The following is a 21,998-nucleotide window of genomic DNA, read 5'->3' as shown; positions in this document are numbered from 1 at the left end:
ATTTTTCATAATTTCATGCACAACACACAGTTGTACCTAGCTCCTGGTTGTGACACCACTGATTAGTTAACTTGCGGTCAAGGCGGAACATCTAGGTGAGTCGCACGCTTTTTGTTCATTCACTTGTTTGTGCAAAGTTACAATTGCGATTTTGGAAACATTGCGATTCTGTAGCACAGCAATACTTCAAATAGTATTCATATTGTTAGGTTAATATTACCCTTAGTGTTTATGAATAGGCCTGTATGCCTTAGTGGTACTGCATTTAGTATTCTTGAGAGGAACACTGATTTTCTCCACTGCTGTTTGATGCCCTGGATAAGAGTGTTTGCCAAGTGATTGTAAGCTAATATGTTACCAAGTAGTATTGACTGTGATTATTGGCAAAGAAAGTATTCAACATTCTGTATTTATATGTTCGCAGCTGTATGACACAGACTAAAGCAGGCTATAGCTCAAGGAACTCAGGTGCAGCATAAATATAGCTCATACGTCCTGCCAAACGTTCTAATTAGTCGGCCTTAATTGCAGTAACCAAGGTTGACTGCTGTTTTTAGCATTTTACTGCTCATAGTGTAAGGGACTTTGCGTGATCTAATTTGCCACAATATTTCCTTGAGTGTTGACTTGAACTGGGATGGACTAGCTGGAGACATTCATTGACCAAAGGGGGGTGGTTGATAGCCAACCAGAACTAAATGGGAGGAACACACACACCCAGAGGTGACAGTGACTATTTGTAATCGGCCCCAATATGCAGACTATTTGTAACCAGCCCCAGTATGCACGCATGTTGATTTAGGATAGACCTACCAGGGACATGGAAGTACAGAAGGGATGTTTTGAAAGTTTGTCAGAAGGGGAGCAGATATGCATACAGAGGTATCAATGTCTGTTTGGTTACCTGCCACCTTATTGGTACATTTTGTTTTGGGAAAGTAGTACAGAGCTGGTGCTTAAATGGCACTGTATTGTAATTAAACTGCCTTGCTTGCACCTGGTAAGTTTCATACTGTTAAGACTATTTTTTGCTACAAGTTTTACTTTATGAAAGATCAAATTCCTACCCTCCTACAGTATTAATCAGATGGATGCACTTATAGTTCTCCTATTCTGTATATTGCTTTGGATAAGTGAATCTGCTGAATGAATGTAATAGCATGCCAGTTTTTATAGTACCACATTTCAGCTTCAGGGTTTGACAGCAAAGACCACAGCAAGATGAATGCTTTTGAACGGTAATGGTGTTCATGGCAGAGACCCTAGAGATGCTGCATGGAGTGTCAGTGTATTTCTTGGACTGAAATGCATAGTGATTTTGTACAATTTATTTTCAAGTAAAAGCAAGTAAAGTGATACTTTATTATACCATATTAGGGAAATTCCTTTGGTTGCCATTTCAATGCATTGAAAAAATGTAGGAATTTTCCTCTGGAAATGGGGGGTTTTCAATGGCTTTCTGTGATTTACTTTGAAATCTATAAAGGATAAATATCCGTTTTACATTTTTGTGAAATTTGTCAAAATGAATGTAAATGTTATTACCATTGTCGGCATTTTCAAAAGAATGTGTCCCACTGAAATGGAAGCTTGCATTACAGCCAGTTTGACAATATGACAGTTGGTTTTTGCATGTTTATTCCAAGCAGACATTTGTGCTACACAGTGCTTTTAAGAAATACTGTAACAAGGTTCAGCCCCACCAATAAAACTCCCACCTGAGTCATGCAAGTAAAAGATTGCACACTTGGTATTCTGCTGCCAAGGACCATGTCCAGTATCATAATTTATATTTAAGGTTTGCAGCATACAGACATTTTGGGGGGATGGGCTCAAGACAAGAAGGCACGTCCCCACGCACATGCATCCACCATCTTGACAGTTGACGCACTACCATTTCACCATGCAACGGTACTTAAATACCATGTTAATGGTACCAGTATACCTCTCTAGTTTCCTTATTGTGGCGCACATTCATGTTTTTGCTCTAGAGATTGTATCACCTTCAGTTACAAACAAACATCAACCATAGTCTCATACATTGTTTACCTTGACACTGAAAACACACAATACTCTTTGTAAGGAATATCATCTTACCTACTGTCTATTTTTTAAATTTATTCCAATTCATGCAGAATACTCCGATCATTGTTTTTGAAATTTACTCAGATTTTATGAAGACCATTGGATCCCTACTATAAAATATTGTGTCAGATGAATTCTCCTTTTTTGTTTAGTCAAATGTTTACATCCAGCAGATTCAGTCCTGACCTTTGATCCCACCCTGTGTCTATATAGTACCTAGCCTGCTGGCCTGTATCACCGTTTCAGATATTTTGTTGGACACTGTCCTCTGCACTAAGTATCAGCCATTCTGTAGTATAAAATAGAAATGTTTGGAAACGCTGTATTAGCTTCATTGATTTCTGATAGAGTTGCGTGGCTGCCCCCTGAGCTGAAGCACAGCTTGACAGGTTAGCACCTCCACAATGTTGTTGCTAGACATGTGAGAGGGAGAGAGAGCCTTTCCTATTACTAAGCTTGCCTAGCTACCTTTATCTTTAATGAAAAGAGTGATGTGTGCACGATAGCTTACTTCACAGAATTTAAGTATCCACAAGCAGTTCAATAAACAGCCTAGAGGAGATGGCATGGGTTTTAAAGCTATAGCCATCGTATTGCTACCTTTTCTAAATGCATAGATAAATTGACAGTGCCTGTTCGTAAAGAATTTTTTTAATTTTGTAAATAGAGGTTTTACTGTGGATAAGAATATACATTTAACAAACTCTTATCCACAACACATGAAATGTTTATAGCATACATTCATACAGCTGGCTATGTACTGATGCAATTCAGGCAAATACCTTGCTCAAGGGTACGACAGAAGTGCTCTACCTGAGAACTGAACCTGCAACCTCTGAGTTACAAGTTCAGTTTCCTAACCATTATACTGTACTGCTGCCTACGTCCTGTGCCAGCCACATTAATAAATAGCAGGTCTTGAATATGCAGTTTCAACGGTCAGTTTTTTGTTAAATCGAGGTAGAAGTGTAGGTGTCCATTGTCTACCTCTCAATTGGAATAAGTGTTTGATGGTATTATTATTAGTTAAGTAAAGATGATTTAAGCATAAACCTCTTTGTCAAAATACTCCGTTGTACAAAGACAAGGTAGTCTTATCTTTGGAAGTCCTCTGTGAAGGGAACAGAGTATGTGGTTTACCAGTATTCTGACTTCCATTCTTTTCCTTGTGTTCTGTCTTCCCTTTCCCCTTTTACTTCTCCTTTATACTCTTTCAATCCTTGTTTGTAAGTCTTCGGCACACACAGTAAGGCTGGCCGGCAGCATGACCTTGCATTTCAGGATAAACTGCAACACGTTAAATCTTTCTGTCATGCCACTTCAGCTCTCAGATCATGATTTTGTCACCTTTTTCGACAGAAATACCCCCTTCCTCTTGTGTCTATTTCCATTACCCCTTGTCACTTTCCACTGTGTATTCCATAACAGGTTTTGCTCCCCCCCCCCCCCCCCCCTCCTTCATGGTCTTGTCTTTTCTGTCCTCTTTTGACTCCTTCTCCTGACTGCTAGCTCTGCTAACAACCACTCTCCCGTCTACAGCATCCTTGACACTCTCTGCCATCTCTCATCCAAATCAACAGAAAAGACCACCAAGTCCCTAGCTCTCAGCTGCCACACACAATGGCAATCAAACTACAATAAGCAGAGGAGACGGAAGAAATCGAATGCCACTGAACGCACCCTCTACGTCAACCTCCAACTTTTCAGTCTTCAATAACTGCAGCTAAAATATAATCCTTCCAGGCAAAATACCAACACGCAGCTACTAAATCACAAACTATTTTTCGCCTCCCGAAGTTACCCTCTTATTTCTGTCACTGTGGATGCATCTTAACAGAAACGTGCTGTCATCCATTGGCTCTAAGTGCCCTGTCATTCAGATTCCACGCAACCTCGCCCTCACTCGGTCTGCTCTGCTTCATAGTTTGATGTTTCTTGGCTTCTTCACTCGCAAACCTAAAACATGCTCTCTGGACCATATCCTGAAAATGTAATTCCTTTCACTTTCTGCCTGTTTTTAACTGTCTTCTGTTGTTCAAAATGGTCTTTTTTTATATTTACCACCAAGACACTAGAGGGTGCTGTATTTAAAATGTCAGCAGAATTCTCCTGTTTGGAACAACTTCCTGGACCGTTAATTAGTCTGAATAAAAGGCTGGATATTTCAAAGAGGCAGAGAGTCTTTTACTGCAAGAATAGCTTGTTTTTAATTAATTGCAGCTATCAACCCAGTAGACAGCCAGATCTTACTACATCTCCTGGAATGGCCCTATTTTTAAATGTTCCTCAATGAAATTATTTCTGCTCAATACTGTTTCCTATTACCATGCTGATTTCCTATCACTATGCTAAAATTAGTGAACTGGGAACACACAGATTTTATCATTACAAATGACCTGACTAATTCTTGCCCTACCCCTTGTTTTAACCATAGCCCCAATATCAGCTATACTTTAAAGTATACGTTCATCCCTTTTCTTTAAACCTAAACCCACAGCTAACTCTGGCCTTATTGTACATGCCATTCACAAATCAACTATGCAACTATAAATAGACTCATAGCAATTACACAGTACTTGCTTGTAGTTTCTTACGCTTTTATCTACGGTCTAATTACACAGGACCATAGCCTATTTAATATGAAACATGGATGGATATTGTAACACAACAAGAGGGCAAGATGAAAACATTTATGTCCAGGTTCCCAAAGGGTATAAACATTACTAGCATTAGAAGCTGTTAGAAATAACATTTTGCCAAGACAGTGCCAAAACAGTTAGTGAGTTTCCTTCAGTAAATTACTGTTGCTGTTCCTTTTTGCAAATCAGAGAAATACGTTTAACTTATTTTTGTTCTGTAACATATAACATCCCTTAGGTCTTTTTGTATAAACTTTAATGATTCATTATTCATTATTTTTGATAGTCTGCACAATGAACATTGCCACAAGACAGACATTTAAAATGAGTCTTTCAGCAATATTATTTTAACTGACTGTATTTAATGAAGCTACTTCTCTGGTAGATTACTTTGGAGGCCTGCCAATTTTGAGCCAACAATAAAACATGCATGCTATAAGGTACACCAGAACACGAGAGGGAAATCTGGTCCAACGTGTGACCATTTCTTTTGTGATGACAACCTTATTATATACACACACATAGACACACATCTGTATTCTGACCAGCAGAACGCAAACAGGCAGTGCAGTCTTCTTCAGACAATAGTTACTTGTGTACACATGCATGCACCATCTTCAAGACAGAACTGATACTAATTTATAAAGAATACATTCAGGAATACTTGCTCTACAGATACCATTTGCTTTGGCTCCCAGCTACCAGAAATCTATTTAACAATTTAATTTGTCCAAACACAAGGGAAAACCATTCTTACCAAAAGATTTCCCTGGAAATGTAACATGACAGATTTAACTGCAAATTCAACACGGAAAATAACACTGAAAATGGGATAAGCCAGATGTTACTATGTCAACATTTCCAATATACAGATCTATAAGACCTACAAAACATTGCGGAGTGTTTGCAGTGCTCTCATAAACCTACAGTATGTACAACACTGCTTGGCCACAATTTAGCATCTGACACTAACCACACAGCTTTAAATGATGCATTGGGTACTGAAGTCAGAAACACCCAGTTTCTTACAATAATTACAGACAGATTAAGTATTTTGGTTTTTAAAGAATTCAAGTATTTTCAGGAGACAATACTTTAGGGATAACACACATCAAAACAACCATCACCAATGCTACTGCCATTCATCATTATTTTCATTGCCAGTACAATTCACTTCACGCACACACGCACACACATATAGTCTGCTCCCTCCAAAATTATTCACACCCTTGATAAACATGAGCAAAGAAGACTGTATAAAATCAATACAGGCAATGAGTTATATTGTACGTTCCAAAATATTTTTACACTGAATAATTGTTAAAGTAGAATATTTTCCACGTGTTTGAGAATAAAATGTGTAAAAGTGCTTGTTTATTATTGTATAGCCTTTTGCTAATTGTTAAGTTAATTAAGCATAATTTTGGAGGGCACTGTATACACACACACACACACACACACATGCTCACTGTAACTTTGATTACTTACTGTACACACGACTAGGTTTCATACAGATTTGACCTCAAAGGAAATATTTCTGTAAAGCTTACTGAATGATGCCAGCCCTCATGTCAATGTGGCAACCAAAACCAAAGGATGTTCAACCTTTAAGAAGTCTTTAAGAAGAAAGAAATCCAAAAATGTTTCCATTTTGCATTTAAAAAAAAAAAAAATCCATTCTGTCCTCATTTGTCATGTCCCACGTAAGCAGCTGTCTTGGATATCCGGATTATCCCTGCCGATACAGACCACGGAAAACTGAAGAGGCTGTAGAGGAGTATTGTGACCAAATTCCAAGATATGGCTTTCTTAAAGCAAGTCTTAAACATCACAGATGTCATTAAGTTCAATCTGTCTGTCTCAAACTTCCAAGAATGGTTCCTCTAGTGGTTCTCCTCTAGGTAGAAGAAGTATCGGAAAACCTTGTGTATCCACTGAGTGTAGTAGGGGACGTTGACAAAGACTGCAGGCCGGTTAACTCGAGCACACCCCCTGCCATGTATGCTCACGCCCAGTATGATTTTACTCTCACCCTCCTGGCATACCAGTGGCCCACCATAATCATTCTGTAAGAAAGAAGCAAGATCAGGAAGTCAATAGAATGTATGAATGAATGTCTTTAAACACAAGTTTGTGATCTTACATACTGCTAAAGCCTACTAGCTAAGATGGAATGACTTTGAAAAGTGAAATTGCATGATTTGAGTACACACTGTGTATTACACTTCAATTAGTAAATAATGCAAAGGCTGATTGATTTTTTTATGTAGTTAAAATGCACTCGTGTATTAGGGCAAATTTCCATTATATTTTAAGCGTTTAATGAATAACCTCACCTAAAGCACCTAAAACAACTTTTAATTATTATTATTTTTAATACAGTTGGATATTTCTCAAGTATTTCATAAGTAATTTAGATGGAATTACCTTTCACAAGGGTACACATATCCCCACCAGGGAATTGAATGTACTGCCTCTGACCCACAGGGTTGTGTATTCAATGCATATATACCTACTATTTACACCATTGAGCACATAGGACAATTACCGACAAGTTTCTGTTTTTAAAACAGTCAAATCATCTGTTTTAATATACAGAGAGCCTGTTTTCTTTAGGTAAGCCCAAAAAAATAGTGAATTGGCATAGCATAAATTCAGAAACTCAGCCACTGAAGCGATAATTCTCCCCACAGTGACTGGCTTACATGTGGAGAGTGTATATATTGAGTCGAGACCTTTAAAAACACTCACATCACAAACTCCCTCATCCTTTCGGCCCCCAGCGCAGATTTTGGTCTCTGTTATCAGATTCCCCCGGTGGTTCTCACTGCATTTCTCATTACCGACTATTGGCAACTGGACGGCCTTCATCACTCCTTCATATCCAGTCCCTTTAAAGACAGAAACAACAAAGGGGAAGTGCTCATAAATCACATTAACCAAAAGCAGATGGAGAAACGCATGACTGAAATTGTAGGGTGGGGCCTGGGCAAGGCAGAAGGTTATAGGTTCGAAATCCTTGATAGGGCACTTAAATGTTTTTGGCAAGTTACTCGACCTGACTTGGATCAAATAAAAGTATAAAACACTCTAAACAGAGCCATCGACTGAAAAAGAATGTGGTGCATTTTAGAGGAAGGGTGTCTTTGAGGGGGTCGGGTAGACCAGATGGTACCTTTGGTCTCCCCCCATCCATACATGGTGCAGTTGGTCCCCTCTTTCATGGCACATCCTGCCACTGGAAGTTGGACTGTTCTGACGTTCTCTGCAAGGCGGGCAGGTCTGAGCATGGAACAGCAAAACATGGATGTTAACAGAACTGATGGTCAACACTCGCCCACTTTCTTTGTACTGTTAAAGGCTGAAACAGAATGCGATAAAAATACTGCATTTTGCATAATTGTAAGCAAGCAGCATTACCTTCCTTTGAAAAATGAATAAGTGCTATAACATAAAATCCCAAATAGAATAATGTGTAAGTAATTAAATTTTTTTGACAATGTGAAATAAAATATAAGTAAATTGAACAACATATTTATATAGTTATCTTTATACAGCAATATGGTTTCAAATGCATTCAGTTTATTTTAACACACTTCACAGTATTACAGATTTTCTATCTTGCAAGATGTATCAACATGTTATGTATTTCCCATGAAAAATAATAAACAGATGAACGAGAGAACTATTCCAGGAATCTCACTGTGATAACTTGAGGAGGGCCAGGTTGGAGCCCTCTGGACCACAGATGACATGGGCAATCCTCAGCTCCTGCTTAGTGGATAACTTCCCACCAGAGTCATTGAGGTAGAGGAACCCCATCCACACTCTGTATTCAGTTAGGTCAGGGATACTGTGGAGTAAGGCCAAAATTTGGTCATCGCCCTTATGCCCTCATATCATGGGAATTTTGTGGCTTTCCTAGTGACACGGTTCACTGAACTGGCTGATTTTCAAGTGTGTCTAAATATTAATACCAGCTAAATGGTTCTACGTTGGCTGCACATCAGTACTTGACAGTGTTTTTAAGCACCCTGATCAGTGGGGAAAATAACCAGAGTTGAGTAAACATTCTTGGTGGAAAGCTTGGATGATTATAAAAGTTAATCTCTCAAAATAAGCAACATTTAAAAAGTAAGAGTTGCTAAATCTGAACAGTGCCTTTTCTCTTGTCTCTGATGTTGGATGAGAGCGATAATCTAAAACACAGACAAGTGGTCCACTATTAAAAGTCCACAGAGACCACCAAGATTTTATTTCATACTGCTCTTGAAAATTCACAGGCATATTTCAGGCCACGGTACAAAACAGATGAGACCAACCAGAAAAGAACAAATTATTCTGAGGAACTCGTCCCCATTGCCACAAAAGTAACTTTTAAAATTTCACAAAAATGGCAGCTTGTTCACATAATTTCACATTTTTCAGTATGTGAAAAAATTACCAGGAAGAGAAACACTGTCGATGGGTTAGTACCCAGTCCTCTCGTACCAACGATCCGCCACACCAGTGGATGTTACTGGGAACAAAAGTAAATTAGTTTATTCAGGTGGACTGCTTCCAAATTTCACAATGTGCTAACATAAGAAATGAAAGGGCATAGAAGTGCAGGCTTAGTCCTCAAAACTGATAGAGTTGGGATAATAAACACGAGGTTTTAATCCATGCAAAAAACCTGAACTATAAGCCTCAGTTTGATCAGTACTTTGTTCATTGATATTTACAATCTACCTTTACAGAAACAAAGACATTGTGCAAAGCTATGCAATTTGCCACATAAAGCAAAGAAGTATGGCTAGTGTACCCTCATAATGCTTCTAGACCTGCTGCTCACAATCATCTGGCACATAAGTTTAACTTAAATATCCACTCAGTTGTTCCAATTAAATAGTGAAGATGCATGTTGGCACAGAATCAGAATCTATGGCTCTCTGTTGGCTGACACTGATTTAATGTGAATTGCAGACGTGAACTGTAAAGCCTGTTAAAATGATCTAGAGACCATTACCCTTTCTGTATGCTGACCATCCAGCTCCCTTCCTTGATCCTGACCTGTGTTCCTCCCACAATCCTCGTTGTTTTGTGAACAAAGCAGGATGCCTTTAATGTGTCAGCTTGAAAAAAGTAAAACAGACCAAAATCAAAACCAAAACCTGGAGCACTAAGGAGAAAATTTTGTACATTGGATGGGCAGCTCTCCAAGCAAGTAGAACAAAAGCTAATTCAGCTAATTATCCTGATTCTGGAAGAAAAAAAGGTACTCACTCTTTGCAGGGATCATATTTGGTGAAGTTTTACCTGGAATTAAAAGCAAGGTAATTACCATTGGTACTAAATGCATAAATACACAAAATCTTCATCTGTTAGATCCAAAGTGGATATACAGCTGATAGTGGGCTATGGGGCAAGGCTCTTCTTCCATACACAGAAGCAGATTGGGGTTGATCCATGACCCACAAACAACATGTGGAAGCAATACTATAATTTCAGGGTTACCTCTCTTATTTTTATGTACAGCACATTGAGCTGCGTCGCTTGTATGAAATGTGCTCTATAAATAAAATTTGATCGATTGACCTAGGTTGTAATATATATATCTATAAAAAAATATATAGCATATAATAATATTAAGGACATTCTGGTATATTTTATAAAAATCTTTAGCGGGTCATTTGTACCATTTCCCACAGAACTTACATGGCTTTATTGGGCAGTAGTCCCAGGGAATAGATGACCGGTTAGTGTAGCACCATGGCCCATGTTTGTCCTTATCAGGGTTTCTGCAGTAGTTCATCTCCAGTCCAGCGGTCAGCACTGGTGCATCTCTGTCCCCACTGCACTCAACAAGACAAACACACAAGCATAGGCAATTGGAGACCAAGTTTCCCTGAACAATGTAATGTGACTGAGATGGTCACACTGAACAGAAATACAAGCCTGATTTGGCCATTACAGTTCAAAAAAGAAATTCTATAAATGGTCCAAAGGCCCAAAGGTTCCTGAAACACTCCCTGGGGAAAATGAAAGTATGTGCTTTGAGCATTAGTCATGACATGCCCACCTAGATTCATTGCTCCCACATTCTCATAGCTGAAGGAATTCCTTTTTCTTTTTTTCTTTTTGAAACTGCCTTCTCAATTCCTTTGGTGGTAAATGTTGAAACACACAGGAATGACATATGGTCCAAAAATGTATAGCACAGATCATGGAGTTACTTGAGTGATGATATAATCTCTGCAAAATGTAAACAAGTCCTCCCACAAGTTTTTCAGGGCCAACACCTGACCTTTGAAGGTTGCTTCTTTGGATGTGAGCCAAATAAAGAAGCTGATTGACTTTGATCTGCTCAGAAGAGTGACTGGGCAAGAATTTCTTCGGTTCATGGGTCACCCCTGGATCATGTCCAACCAGCTGTGAAATCACTGTCTTAAATTTTTGTAAATTTGTAATGCTAACAACACATTTACCAACTAAAGACCTGTAAATGTGAGTTATTTTGTGTTTATCCTATTTTCTCATTCCCTTATTTTCTCGAGCTTGACAAATATGACCTCACATAGGATTAGTCCCTGTGGTTTCAGAGATACACCCATGTTGTTTTTAACACCTATGGCTATGCAGTATCAAAACAATCAAAACCAACTGTTTAAATGAAAAATCTACACCAACAATCGAAAGACTCCGGTGAGATGTATATAATCAACAGCAAACCCCGTCTGTACATTGTATACTAAAGGTACAGGTTACCACGGTGTGATTAGAACACTCACAGTGAAAGTGAAATGTTCACATGCATCACAAGTCTTGTAATATTTGGGCAATTATGATTACCATATCATCTGAATAACCATGTGTGTGTAATCTAGGCCTATAGGAAACAAAACCATGTGGCACCATTATATTGATTTAAAATATGCTTACAAAGCAACAAAAAAGGCTAACATGACATTCAAATCTGAATGCAAATAGAAAATGAATATTTCTTGTAGCTGAACAGGAACCACAAAGGTTTGTCCTTGAGAATCTTCAAAAAAAAAAAAAAAAGGCCCGCAATGCAGAAAAACGAACTGCAGGGCCAAGGTGCGTTTCCATAGAAACTACAATTGAAATGTATGCTTTTTTTCTTCCACGCATTACCCCACAACACTTGGGGGGTGGGGGATGTAGCAGCACGCAATACCTTTTACTGTGGTCTTCCCATAGCCCACAAGGAATACCAGATCTTGTCTTGGACAAACGGCCTCGATACTTCTCACCATTGTCCTCGTAGCAGTCTAGAACAGACACGAACCCAGAAAACATTGGCTCTGAAACCCTTGTCTTTGACAACAACTGACTTCAGCATTCACATACCCCTCCTTAGGGGTTCCTGAAAGAAAAACTGTTTGCATTTGGGATTATCAAAGGTGGTTAAGCATGTTTGAAATCAGCCTTATTTGTGGCTAGCAATATTTTCCTTCACAGACCACAGTGTAATGTGTGGTTTTCAAAGACTCCAAGCCCTGTGGTTTTCAATTCACGCTGGGTCTGTTAGGTCCAGTGCAATAGAAGAAACTGTGCTGCATTAATCCAAACCCTCAAGCTGAATAGCCCTCTCATTAGTTGTTTTGAAATACAAAGCAGTAAATCTCTTGAAAAGCAGGACACATCTGAAATGTGTTACTTTGCAGAAGACGCCACAATAATAAATGGAAAATGAGAAGCAAAAATACTTGCAAAATTACCAGCATTAAATGCAGTTAAAATAACCGATCTGGAGATGTTCACCATCCAACATCGAGGAATATTCACAATGTGTGCTAAATTCTTGTCATTTAATGATGAACGGTAACCATTCTAAATAATTGAGGCCAGAGTTCAGCTGTGTTTACAGTTCTACATCCCACTTTCGCTCCAAATTAATCCAGATTAATGAATGTTCTCACCCTCTGCCTCTGTGGTCTTGGCCCCACATCTGGGGATGCTGGTACAGAAGGCCATGCGTACTTTGGGGTCAGTAGTGAAGCACCAGGGCAGGTCGGCCCCATCTGGGTTCCTGCAGTAATTCTCCCTCAGGTCTCTGTAAGAGGAACACACAAGAGGACCGGTGGCACCAGTTGGACAGTGGCAAGTCATTTCAAGCTAGTGCTGTTTATGGAGTTTATGATACCGATGATAATAATTTACTCAACACTCAATGAAGATGTACCCATTGCTTGGGTGTCCTAACAGGGCTTGCAGTCTGGCTGATTGTCCTTTCAGTTCTTCCAAATCAGAGGCTCACAAGCAGAGACAATAAACTACTGACAATATTTGGACAGTATGACAGTATAAATGAACCTGGAATAAGCAATATTTCAAGGCCAGGGTAAAAGAGCAAATATTAAAGGTACTATTTTATTACAATGCTGAACTTTCACCCCAGACTGAACATTCTGCAATGGCTCCCATAACATATAAAGACCAACAGAACAAAACACAGCCACGAGTGTGACGTTATTAGTGCAGGAAGCCTTACTTGCACTTGTAGTTCTGCGGACTGTAGGAGTGATTGTGGGGAAACTGCGAGTCCCAGCGTTGACACTGCACTCCACTGGGAGTCACAGAAACCGTCCCACGGTATTTCTCCCCCTGATCGCGGAAGCACTCTGTCATCACGTCAGCATCATTCTTGATGTCTGGCTCTGGGGATTGAGAGAAATAAATGGAGGGGCAATAAACTCATCAACTGTAATTCAATCAGATTAATGCTGGCAATCGCCTCTAATTAAGCACATCACAGAATGAAATAAAGTTAAGAAAAACTAGAGCAGCATCCAATATAAGTGTGTCAAAAGAAGAAATGGCTGAAACGGCGATATCGTTATCACCAAGGAAAACATCTGCAATAATCTTTGGATGAATAACATTACAACCCCTGGCCTGAAGACTGGATGAAAATATTTTCCAGGAGTAATTCTCAAAAATAATTACAGTGTACGCTGCCAAACACGTTACATTACAATGTTGGCTTCACTGTTCACGAGTGTTTTAACTCTCATAGTATTTTCTATGATAATCATGCGTCTTCTGTTAGGGCACAGCGTTAGTCATTTCCAGTTTTTCACATTTCAACATTAAAAAATGTAATAAAAACTTTAACAGAGTGCCTTGATTTTATTACATGAAACCACCACTAGGTTTAGGTCCTCAGAGACTTGAACAGTTACATTCTGACTGGTCAACAGAACACACCTGAAACCTGAAGTAGCATACACAATTTTTTATTAAAAATAAAATAAAATAAACCAAAAAAAAAAAAACCATGAGCATAAACAAAAATGACCCTTTCAATTTATAAAATCTCCAAAAGCAGACAAAATTAGAAAGTGCGAAATGTGAATGCACTTAAGAATAGAACCTGAGAAATTTAATGTTCAATATACAAGCTGTGAGCAAGCATCATTTTCCAAAGGGTCACTGAAAGGGAAATATATTTGGCAAGTTTGTTTGTATTTGTGACTGCCCAAGTAAAAAAAGAAATGTGCAAAAAATAAATAACAATCCATTTCTTTATTTTACAGACCTCTTTGTTTTAATAATGTCTGGGACAAAGTAGACTTTTTTTAGACAGGTTATCAGGATACCAGCTCCTGAAGCTTCTGCCACACTTAATCACTTCTCCTCATCATAAGCGGCTCTGACATGATGTTAATGAAAACGAATGATAAAACTACACCAGAACTGCAGAGCGGATTGCATGCCATTGAAACAGCCCTTGAGGTTTATCATTGCCAGAGGAAGGTGGAGGCTGAAGTGTAATAGACACTCCTGTTTTGTCTTTGAGAAGGGTCAGGAGATTACTTACAGATCAACCTGCAGTGCTAAGGTGGATTATCTCTAGACAGTGGAGGGGTTTCAACAAATAAATATGTTGCACCATGGCTATTAAGATAACGATAGGAGTGGACCTGGTGAAAGACCCACCACTCCTTTTTTGTGAAACACACTTTTTAACAAACAACATTCCGGAGGGGTTGCCAGCAACAGAGAGCACCAAAGGACAGGAAGGGGAAGCAGTAAATTTGGCCGACTCACCACACGCTTTAATGTTGCAGTACTCCCAGGGGGTCTTGGGATCGAGCGTGTAGCACCACGGGCGAAGGCGGTTGTCGGGATTGCGGCAGAAGTTATCCCTCAAACCCTTGTCAGGGTACCTGGGAAAGGAAAGGGGCGTGGCCATCCCTCATTAGTTTTTTTTTTTGGCTGAAGTATTACACTAAAAAAATGCACGTGCACACAAAGACAATGTGGTTTAGATGCCTCTAAATCATCAGCCTGGATAAACGCAGGGGTGAGGATTGGGCCGCCTTATCCAAACACACATCGCTGAGGAGTGCTGTCTGGGACTCCAGTGAAGTCATACAAAGGAAACACTGGGTCACAGTTCCTCAGAGCATAAGAATGGTCCATATTGGAATTCCCCTTCTTAATTCCCTTCTTTAAATTACCTGCTGATGAAATGTTATTGCACGCTGATTCCATTTGTTATGGTATTCTTTGCTATTTATTACATGGCGAAAGATAAACAGACAAAAACTCCTGGAACAAAATGATATTGAGAAATGCTGGCTGAACTATGCACACTATTAGTAATTCAGAACTAACCTTTTTATTAGTTTTGCATAAACATAAATCTCGCACACATACACACATATGTGTGAAAACCATAATTTATGAACAGAAAGAAATGGAAAATTAAATGTTTAGATTTATTGTCATCTTCTGAATGTGACAAATTAGTTTTTGGGGCCAAGTCAAAAGTATTTTGGAAAAAATGCAATGTTGATGTTAGTGTCAGTTCCCAAGGCCTGATTAAGGAGCTGGAAAAAACATTCCAAAACATATCTGTTTATGCTACTTCCTTTGATTCAGCACATTAAAGGCTGTTACATATATAATAATAAAATTCCCAAACTCCATAATTTAGCAAAACTGAATATTATATGTGTACAAATGCTGCTTATTTAACTTAGTACCTAATGAAATTTCTCTTACAACATAAGACTTACAATTTAATAAAGGAAAACCGAGGGTACAGTGTAATATGGGCTACATGTGCAGCCCATATTATATAACCATCAGTAGGAAAATGCGTTGAAGATTAACCAGTCACTACTTCTCAGCCAGAACTGCCGCACACACACTCAGAATGTACACTGTGGCTTACATGAGTGCAATCCAACATTTACATGTGACCACTGTCACCGATCAGGCATGTCATATGATGATAAATCTCTCATTTTGTGCACCCTTTAGTGCACCGTGAGTTTATCTTCGCTGTGCACAACGTGATACTATGTCACAAATGGAAAGCAGAAATCAGTTCCTCCGCCTTCACTCTACAAAACACTTTTACAAAATTACCGCTGTAGGAACCTACTAGGAAACCACCACAAAGGTGGTTAGCCTTTCTCCATTGCGTGTTGGACGGTCGCAGCTTATTCAAACAGCACCACACCATGCCCCACCAGTGTCCGTCATGTGTTTTTCTCTTGAATTCTCCATTTGTCTGTCATGACTTTGTAATGTACTCAAGGACTTTGGCAGGATTACTAACTGTACTCATAGGTATTGTGGTGAGGATTACTGAAAGTTGGCAGCAGCGATGTAATGAGAAACGCTCTGATGAGCATGTAACAGATGAGAGTGGAGATGGATAACTACCCACAGGGCTCGGGCCAACAGCCGGCACTATGAAACACCGGAGGGTTTGCATGGCGTACCCATGGGCACAATACTATATAATAATGTCATGCACACAGAGCTGTTTGTGGTGAGACAGTTACTAACTATAAACATCTGGAGCTGAAACCTTTTTTTGGCACACAACATGAGGCTGAGCATCTCTGATCCTCTGCAACTGTAGCTGCATTCATGCTGCAAAATCCCACTGTCGATTCAGGAGAGTGTAGACATCCGCGATTCTCCTCTGAAACACATGGTGTCGCCAGCTGCTTCTTTTCACACCACAGACTAAGCTGCACAGATCGGATCTGGAAGAATACCTTTCACACTCGACTTTCGCAAGCTGTCCACAGGCGCCCGATCGACTAGCGGGGGTTGCTAGATCCCTAACCGACTCTCCCATACTCTGGGCGACACAATCGGCAATTGCGCATCACCCTATGGAGCTGCAGGCCACGGTAGGCACTGGAACGCTTCCGATTTGATCGGAAGGAGTATCACCCATGCACCCCCAGTGCGGTACCTTAACTGAATGAGTTATCTAGCAGCCCTCTGTAAGAGAAACCACCCTTTGAAAGCCACCTTGATTAACTAATAGAACAGTACTGTACACATCATGACCTCCTGTCAGGCAGTTTTTGTGTATCCCAGCTAATTTATTCTGTTGAAATACATTTGATTCCTACCTGTGACCCTCCTGATCCTCTTATAGTCTTCTGACTTCAGCTGACAAATTTTAGTTAATGTTTAATGTTCTTTTTTTTGTACATTCTGTTTAGAAGATTAAGTTCACTTCTGGCATGGTATGGAATATAATGTGCTGAACAATGTAAGCAGCAAAAATTCATCCACAGCCAAGCAGACAAGAGGAATTACCCTTTGCCACCCCTCTGATGGGTTTAAAAGAGTCCTGGATTTCATTTTATGCCAGTGATAATGTATGTCCAGGTGCCTCTTTCCTACCTTTTGGGATGGAAGAGGTGTTTGTGGGGTTCCATTAGGTCCCACCTTTGACACTCTTTTCCGCTCTCTGTGTGGTCCAGGGGGCCTCTATACCCTTCCCCGTTGCATTTCATACATTCCACTGCATAGAAAGAAAAAAGTTGGAAAAAGTCACCACTGACATGAAAAAAGATTATGTGCATATTTTTGTTCTTACTTTACCACAGTAAAATCATTTGGTTAAATATAGCTATGAATGTGAACTGTATAATAAAACCAAACATATGCACATTATGTAATATTTGCCATGTAAGTTGTGCTGACTATATGATAATTGCCATAGAATTGCATGCAAAAAATGAATAAGAAATTTGAAAAGGTCACATCTCTGTTTTTGCAGTTTACTATGACTCACTAAAATACGCACAATAATATGAAAAAGAGTGGAGAGCACGCAAAACAGATGTTTAAGTTTGTCACTCTTGTGAAACCCGAATTTATCCTGTCTTGTGTTTCTGATTACGGGAAACTAATTCATTAACAAAAAATTTTGTGCTTATTTCCCCCCCAGAGCTGACAAAAGACAACACTTTAGCACTGTCACTGTTTTCTAAAGCACATCCTGTTCCTTTTTTCCACAGACTCAACCATTCATTCACAGTATCTTCCTCTTTTGGTCGTTTTGTACAATATTAAAGGAAACCACACCTCTGAACTCTTAGAGCAAAGGGTACAGATTCAGTCAAACCACAATGCATTTTTCTGTGGCATACACATTTCTAAAACTCATAGCGGATGGCTAAAGATACTTTGCATTGAACTTAATCTGGGCCAACGCTTTCAAAGTCCTTGAAATAGTCACTGAGTAGAAAGCACAAAAACAAGATTGAAGAACAAGAAATATAAACGAGTTGTGACCTCATTTGCAGAGAACTGTTATGGTGCCTTTTTTGCCATCTAGTGGAAAATTTTGCCCTTAATTTAGCAGTGCATGCACGACTTTTGTCAGAAACCATGTTTCCTTTAGGTTACATTTGTTTGATGTAGAATGTTGGTTCCCAATTTTGTATATATGCCTAATGGAAACAAAAATGAGTAATGGACATGAGATGAAAGATAACTGCTCTTAATTCAGAATAAGGTACATGGTATCAGCTGAGATATATACAAAATGCACCTTGGCTGCATTTAAAAAATCATAAAAGCCAATATTTATCTTTTATGATGCACATATGAACGTGACTCACTAACAGCAATAAATTGATTTAGGGCTTGATCAAATCAATTTTCTACTTTCAGACCAAAAAGCAGCTTAAGGCAAATTGATGGGTCTTCTCCCAAATGTAAAAGTGGCTGTACATGGGAAGCTCTGGTGTTCTAATGGAATAAATCTAAATTCTTTATGCACTCAAGTAATGGGCGGTAGCTACTCAGGTTTATTATCATTTCTAGGAGCTGCTTAGTAGCAGCAGACAATCCTGAAATACTCAGATATTCTACGCTCCCAGTGTATATTCTATTAATTCTGTCGTACCCACACAGGGTTCTTTGTTTCTGCATTGCATGCGAAGATTTACCCTCAGAGCACTGGGGGATGTCACATGTTTGATGCCGGAGTTCGGGGTCGGTTGTGAAGCACCAAGGCCCTGTGGTCTCGTTGTCTGGATTGCGGCAATAGTTCTCCTGAAGGTCCCTTCTCTTGTTCCTTGTGGGCTGGAAACTGAGCAGAGAAAAGACCCATGAGTCCACTGGGTTCGCAAATAACACTGTAACGGCTGGATGGATATTGATCTCATTTTTCATGCCACTTTGACATTCCGTGGAGCCTTCTTGGACACTGTGGAGAAAAACACTTTCAACAAAGACAACCCTCAAGAGACTTCTGGTCCCATGCTTTTTTGGACAAGCACATTGACTGGAACTCTCTTGGTAGCAATAATAGCATGGGACAAACTACATACAGTGAGCGCCATAATGTTTTGGACAAAGACTCATTTCTGTCTTGATTTGGCTCTGTATTCCACAGTTTTGAATTTGTAATCAAACAAGTCACATGTGGTTACATTTCAGGGCACGGTAACATTGGGGACATATTAATGATATGTTAAAAAAGTCATGTATAGTACTTTGTCACATATCCTCCGCATGCAATAACTGCTTGACATTTGTGCCCATAGACATCAGCAGGTGTACCTTCTCTGGTGATGCTCTGGCAGGCCTGAACTGCAGCCATCTTGAGCCCCTGCTTGTTTAAGGGATTAGTTGACTTAAATTTTCTCTTCGGCGTTAGAAATGATTGTTCAATTACATTCAGATCGGGTAAATGACTTAGCCAGTCAAGAACAAAAGGATTCCAGTGGCTTGCCAGGGAGCCAGTAGACAGTATGTTAAAATGGAACGAGAATCTGTTATGAGATGCAGCAAGACTCCCTGGAATCCCAGTGGACACCTCCTGATGAAGCTTACAATGGAAAGCATTTCACTCCCTCTCAGGGAAGCATCCAGAAAAATTAGTTTCCTTATCCAGACTTTCAGGCATTGACTGCCTTGAACATGGTAGCCAGCATTAACAGATTTAGCTTAGCCATTTGGTACACTTCTGGAATACTTTCTGAAAAGCATTCATATCTGGGATGATACTGTTGCAATTTAGATAAATTGATCTGAAACTGATTTGATGAAGTGAGACTGAGAGTATGGAAAACACTGGTCAGGGATGCATGTTATGAACAAAAAGCATGTTTGAAGTAGTCAAGCTACCACTTCATTCATGCAAGAAACAGAGGTTGTTTACGGAAAGCCTCTATGTCACTGATTGGTAAATGACCTACAGTATAACTACTTTCTGACTGCTACAGTATGTTAACACAAAACATTCACAAATGACCTGAGAAACCATAAGACAAGCTGATAAGTTAACAAATCGGATTGCCTTTAGATTCAATTACTTCATTTAATTCTCATATTTCTACATTCATTTTCAAGTGAATTTCCACTGACCAACTGTATAGTACAAATGGTTCAAAGATGGGGGGTCCTTGAAAACTTGGCACTGGAGGATGGTGATACCATTATTTTTCCCTAGAAACATAATAGGTGTGTAAAACAAGCAGCTAAGGAGTAGACATTCCACTGACTTTTTGAAACAATTAAATATTAAAAAGTCATTTTCCGTTTGTGATAACACACGGGGAGATAAGAAGCGCATAACTAACTGGCACCGACATCAAACAGGGAGGAAAGTAAGTTCTCAGAGAAAAATACTGCTGTGCCATGTGCCTGCAGAATGGAAAGAACAACTGGAAGGCATACAAAAAAAGTCCATATATGCCAACCCTTAGAGTTTTAGTGCTTTTCTCCACTACCCTATAAATCATCTATAAATATCTCATAGCAAGCAAGTAATGCTGAAAGGTATTTGCACCTATAAGGAACCCTGCGTCTTCAACACCTTTAACTTTACAAAGTTCCTTATTTGTGCTTTGTGTAATTAAATACTTAAACACTCCTCCTCACTTACAACCTAATTTAAACAGTTTTTACATGCGACTATCTTTAACTCACTTCTGAAAGACCCATATAAATACATCCTTTATTATTGGCATCAGTTACTTTCCTGTCATATTTGAATGTCAGGTTCATTGATATCTACATGTCCATACAACTGTATCAAAAACAGGTTTTACAATTGCCTTATAATTGTTCTTCAAGAAAGCCATTGCAAGACACCATGTGACTGAAAAACATTAGTGGATCGGATGGCCAGGAACAGTGGTTCCAAAATCTCTCATTGGGTACCCCCAGTCAGATCCAAGTATTTCATGTGTTACCCCTCAAGTACACCTGACACAACTAATCATACCCTTGATTAGTTGCATCAGGTGTGCTTGAGATGGAACATCAAATACCAGGATCTGGCTTGGGGTTCCTAGGGAGCTTCTCATAACATGCTTGCTCATCCTCCATGATGAAATAAGCATTTGGCTGTAGTGCTAATCAAAGTTCACAGCTTCTGGGATTTGAGTGTCACTATTATCATGCCCAAAATCTGGTGTCATGAAGGCAAAACCAATCGAGGAATGGGGTGTATCTGAGCCCTCTGGGTGTCAACGTGCCTACACCAGACCACGATGGGCCCCACACTTACAGTGTATAACAGGGGACCTGTCTGTGACAGTATCTCACCAAACTGCCATTTCTGCTGGGAACTCAAATAGTCTCTGGCCAGCATTCTCTGTCCAATATCGAAGGTTCTCAGTTTCCTTTGTGTCTGAGTGGCAGGAAATTGTTTCTCCTGAACATGTTCACAAATGTCCGGTCTTAATAAGTCTAAGCATGACCTCAAACTCCTTCCTATGAGCAAAATTACCGATGTCTGACCTGTCATTGCATGCATGTTTTTGCTTCAGCAGCATCTCCTGCTTCCTACTTGCTTTTGTGGACTGTTTGTATGTTTGGACAAAGTGTTCCACTAGTCCATTCATGGCAGGATGGTGAGGAGTGCAAGTAATGTGGTTTATTCCGTTCTTCTTAATGAAGTACTGGAACTCCTCCCATGGGAATCACTGACCAGTTGTTGAGGTAAGCCTGTGCATGCAAACAGCATTCTCAGCAGATTCGCTGTCT

General features: G+C 39.5%; 1 protein-coding gene across 1 annotated transcript in view; it reads right to left on the bottom strand.

The window, feature by feature from the left end:
• Positions 1-1,621: 1,621 nt before the first annotated feature.
• Positions 1,622-21,998, bottom strand: part of LOC118230988 (hepatocyte growth factor-like) — a 30,616-nt gene continuing 10,239 nt past the window's right edge. Inside the window, exons 5-18 of the mRNA XM_035424350.1 lie at positions 18,950-19,092; positions 17,394-17,514; positions 14,781-14,899; positions 13,222-13,387; positions 12,650-12,783; positions 11,905-11,998; positions 10,422-10,558; positions 9,990-10,022; positions 9,733-9,838; positions 9,169-9,243; positions 8,428-8,577; positions 7,900-8,006; positions 7,476-7,615; positions 1,622-6,790 (exon numbers count right to left, since the gene is read on the bottom strand). Coding sequence (XP_035280241.1) covers positions 6,608-6,790; positions 7,476-7,615; positions 7,900-8,006; positions 8,428-8,577; positions 9,169-9,243; positions 9,733-9,838; positions 9,990-10,022; positions 10,422-10,558; positions 11,905-11,998; positions 12,650-12,783; positions 13,222-13,387; positions 14,781-14,899; positions 17,394-17,514; positions 18,950-19,092 — 1,708 coding nt within the window. The 3' untranslated portion in view covers positions 1,622-6,607. The remainder of the gene's footprint in view (positions 6,791-7,475; positions 7,616-7,899; positions 8,007-8,427; positions 8,578-9,168; positions 9,244-9,732; positions 9,839-9,989; positions 10,023-10,421; positions 10,559-11,904; positions 11,999-12,649; positions 12,784-13,221; positions 13,388-14,780; positions 14,900-17,393; positions 17,515-18,949; positions 19,093-21,998) is intronic.

This window comes from Anguilla anguilla, chromosome 7 (genome assembly GCF_013347855.1).
Source record: "Anguilla anguilla isolate fAngAng1 chromosome 7, fAngAng1.pri, whole genome shotgun sequence".
NCBI lineage: Eukaryota > Metazoa > Chordata > Actinopteri > Anguilliformes > Anguillidae > Anguilla > Anguilla anguilla.
This window is presented reverse-complemented; position numbering and strand designations above follow the sequence as displayed.